At 30.8% G+C, this 4,102-nt stretch overlaps 1 protein-coding gene across 1 annotated transcript; it reads left to right on the top strand.

Moving 5' to 3' along the window:
• The first annotated feature begins 2,359 nt into the window (after nucleotides 1-2,359).
• On the top strand, nucleotides 2,360-3,487 carry LOC139854927 (putative glucan endo-1,3-beta-glucosidase GVI). The gene is made up of 2 exons (XM_071844199.1): nucleotides 2,360-2,423; nucleotides 2,544-3,487. The coding sequence occupies exons 1-2, from the start codon at nucleotides 2,360-2,362 to the stop codon at nucleotides 3,485-3,487; spliced, it is 1,008 nt and encodes a 335-aa protein (XP_071700300.1).
• The last annotated feature ends 615 nt before the right edge of the window (nucleotides 3,488-4,102 follow it).

Here is a 4,102-nt window from a genome sequence, read left to right on the forward strand (position 1 = left end):
TGCATTTTCTTTAAAGTTATCACAAAGTTCTTGATTCGGCAAATCAATCCAAACCATAGCATCACCCATATAACGAACGAAAATTGAGATAAACTCTTCTTCATGCCAAATCTGAGCTAAATAGGAATTTTGGTCAGTGTTTTTTGTTGGTGCATATTTGTAATCCCTAGTTTTATTATACTTGAACATCTATTTCAGTCATGTATTGTCAAACGTGTAATATCGTATGTTGATTATTGAATGTTTGTTTAAATTAATAGTCAAACTGACCATACAGTCGACCGGCTGACAGAGTCAGACGATCGACTAAAGACACCATCGATAGAGTGGTGTAGGTGGTGCAAGTTGATTATCGATCAACTGATCAAGACAGTCGATATATCGTTGTTGACAGTATATATACTAGTTTAGAGCTACATTCCTAGTTTACACATCCCACATAACTCTAGATGCGTATTTGTAATCAATTATTGTCTCCAATCCAATACCCACCGAATAGCAACTCCAAGGCATCGATATAATCTAGTCTAGAGGTCTAGGTTTGGTTTATTCGATCCCGAGAACTCAAAGTTATTCGATTAAGCTTGATCTTTTATTTTTTGCCTTAAGATTGAATCTAGATCATCACTGAGATCCAGGATTCGTCAAACACTTTTGACATTAGCCAATATAATTATGCAATCACTCTCAAGACAAAGTTCATCTTCAATAATGGTGAGGGACTTCTTTTTATTGCTAGGTAAAACATGATATGATCGAAATCTAAAAGTTGATGCAAAGGATAATTGATTACCAAAATTAGCATAAAAGATCTAATCGGCTCGGAATGAGTCACTTGAGGTTTAGAAATACCTGACAGATTAGCGACACTTTTGAAGCGATTTTTAAGATCTTCCCAACCGAATCTGGATAGAGCAGCGTAAATGTGGTAATTTTCGATCCAAGAAGATATGATATCCTTTTTCAGAGATCGAATAGATTCCATGTCTAAAAATCTTATGAAAGCGAATTTCGTCCCTAGTTTCGACAACTTGTTTGGAATATACACATCTATGACCTTTCCAAACTTTTCACAGCGATGACATAAATCTTTAACTCCACAATGCGGCGAGAACTTCGTTACATAGAAAGTTGTTGAAAGTTTTTCCACGTTAACATGGTCCGGGGTGAATAGTTTTTTCTTATACAAAATATTATAGAGTTGACTTTATACATATTTGATGTATTTTAACACATTACAAATTAGACAAATTTATCCTTTAAAGTTTTTGTTCAAACTCTACCATTGCTAACCATGCACATTCTCCGTATCCGTTTGTATATTGTTTTCTTCGTCCAGCTTCATACCACAAAAAATATTTATTTACATGCATACTAACTGTGCAAAGATCTATTGTCGTTTCAGTTTATTGACACGTCATTTTTAGCTTCATTTTTTTCCCTAATTAATAATATATTTAATATTTATTTAACCCTTATTATTTGAGCTTCATCGGTTCTGTGTAAAAATTATCGATCATATAATAGTTATATTACAAAATATTTAACTACCATTCGTACTATAATTGTGTTTATTGTTCCATTGAACATTTAATTTGGATTTTAAAAAAATAATTACTAGTGTTAAATAGTTTTTTCTATTTATAAAATTAAATAATTAATTTGGGACACCTCAAAAATATATACTGGACAATGGAATTGCGACAGGTGGAGTACAATTGTATATAAATAAGTTTTTTTTTTTTAAATTATATACTGAAAACATACATACATATTTAAAAAAGTAAAATATGATACGGAGCAAATTATATGAGCGTTGTAAAAATATACAATTCGAAAACACCCACACTAAATCAGTTAAAACGAACACTATCAGACGTTTGTACCAAAAAGATTGATCATGTTCTGAACAAAAATAAACGATCATATTCGTAAAAACTACATTACACAGTTTGTACAAATATCTAATATAACGTATACGACTTCATAAATCGCTCAAAATTAGTGTAATAACCTCACCGTTGCAATAGTCTCACCTCATCAATATATATAAATATAAATAGTTATATTCAATCTAAACAATATATTATTTTATTCACCAACTTAAAATGGCTAGAATCCAAAACTTAACTAAAATGTATGTTTGTATCTTATCTTCATTAGCTATGATCCAATCCACAACTAATTTCATTCATAATTTTGGAGTTAATGCATAATAAATTTGAAATGAATGTCATCGTCGTCATCTTCATGAATCAATGCATACAAGTCTTCATCTTCTCTATATAAACCCCATAGCATTGCTTGTAATCTGCACAAGCAAAACAATTTCCTATAGAGTTACACATATAATATAATCATGGCTTCGGTTCTATCTTTCATCAACTTGTGTGTTCTCTTGGTTCATCTTAATATTCTTGTTGGTAAGTATCAAATTCTCTAAGTATATTCATCCAAGTTATAAAAAATTTATCATATATAAATTCATTTCTTTCGTTTTGTGTTTCTAAATCTGTACATGTTTGATCTTGTTTGATTCATAGATGCTGGTGGCATTGGATTGAACTACGGATTATTGGGAAACAACCTTCCATCTCCACCACAAGTGATAGAACTTGTAAAATCAAGAAACATTGAAAAAATTCGTCTGTTTAATCCAGATCACAACGTTCTTGAAGCGTTAAGAAACTCGCGAATTCAAGTTGTTCTCGGCACATTAAATGCCGATATCCCAAATCTAGCAAACGACCCCGGCTTCGCTAGAACATGGGTCCAAGACAACATTGTCGCATTCGCAACAAATGTCAACTTTATTTGCATTTCGGTTGGTAACGAAGTCCAAGGCGATACTCTAAGAAACTACGTCCCCAACGCGATCAAGAATCTTGATGCAGCCGTAAAAGCCACTGGTTATAAAGTCCCCGTGACTACAACTATCGGCACGTACTTATTATCTTCCTCATATCCTCCATCAACAGGGGATTTTGTAGGGGACAACAAAGCAGCCATGCAAGATATATTGAGTTATTTAAGCAATAATGGTTACCCTATTTTGGCAACAGTGTACCCTTATTTCCCATACACTAGTCAACCTGCTCAAATCTCGATATCGTACGCGTTAGGAAACTCTAGTGAAGTTTTCGTACGCGACGGAGATAAACAATACACTGCATTACTTGTTGCAATGACAGACGCAATTTATGCGGCAATGGAGAAAAACAATGGAGGGTCTGTTGAGATTATTGTTTGTGAGAGCGGGTGGCCGTCGAAAGGTAATGGTGGTTTTACGTCTATCGAATTGGCACAAACGTATAATCAAAATCTTGTGACGCGAATTTCGAATCATGGTACACCGAGGAAACCAGGAAGTAGATTAGAGGTATATATTTTTGCGATTTTTAACGAGAATCAAAAGCCGGGAGAAGCTGAACAAAATTTTGGATTGTATTATCCGGATATGACGGAAGTGTATCATATTGATTTTTAGAATGTTGTCAAGAGTAATGTATTTTGTAGTTTTAAGTTTGATGAATTAATATAACAAATCTTACAATATATAGTTTTTGTTGTTGAGTGTTTAGATGGTTTTTAATTGCACTTTTTTTCTAAGTAGTGAAAATCCATTGAACATGAGTCAAACAATCGCGAAACTAGCTTTTTTGTGTGATTGTTACAAATTAAAGATTTCTAAAATAGTAAGAGTACGAGAAACAAATGGGTACAAACTTAAAATGGACATTACATTTAGATCCCACAAATAACTCGTTTGATATATATAAATTGAAAATAAATAGATTAATGCGAGTATTAATAATAACAATAATAACAATAATAATAATAACAATAATAATAATAATAATCATAATACTTAATAATAATAATAATAATAATAATAATAATAATAATAATAATAATAATAATAATAATAATAAGAATAATAATAATAATAATAATAATAATAATAATAATAATAATAATAATAATAATAATAATAAATAGATTAATGCGAGTATTAATAATAATAATCATAATACTTGTAATAACAATAATAATAATAATGAAAATGATAATAATAATAATAATAATAATAATAATAATAATA

The sequence above is a fragment of the Rutidosis leptorrhynchoides genome, chromosome 6 (genome assembly GCF_046630445.1).
Source record: "Rutidosis leptorrhynchoides isolate AG116_Rl617_1_P2 chromosome 6, CSIRO_AGI_Rlap_v1, whole genome shotgun sequence".
NCBI lineage: Eukaryota > Viridiplantae > Streptophyta > Magnoliopsida > Asterales > Asteraceae > Rutidosis > Rutidosis leptorrhynchoides.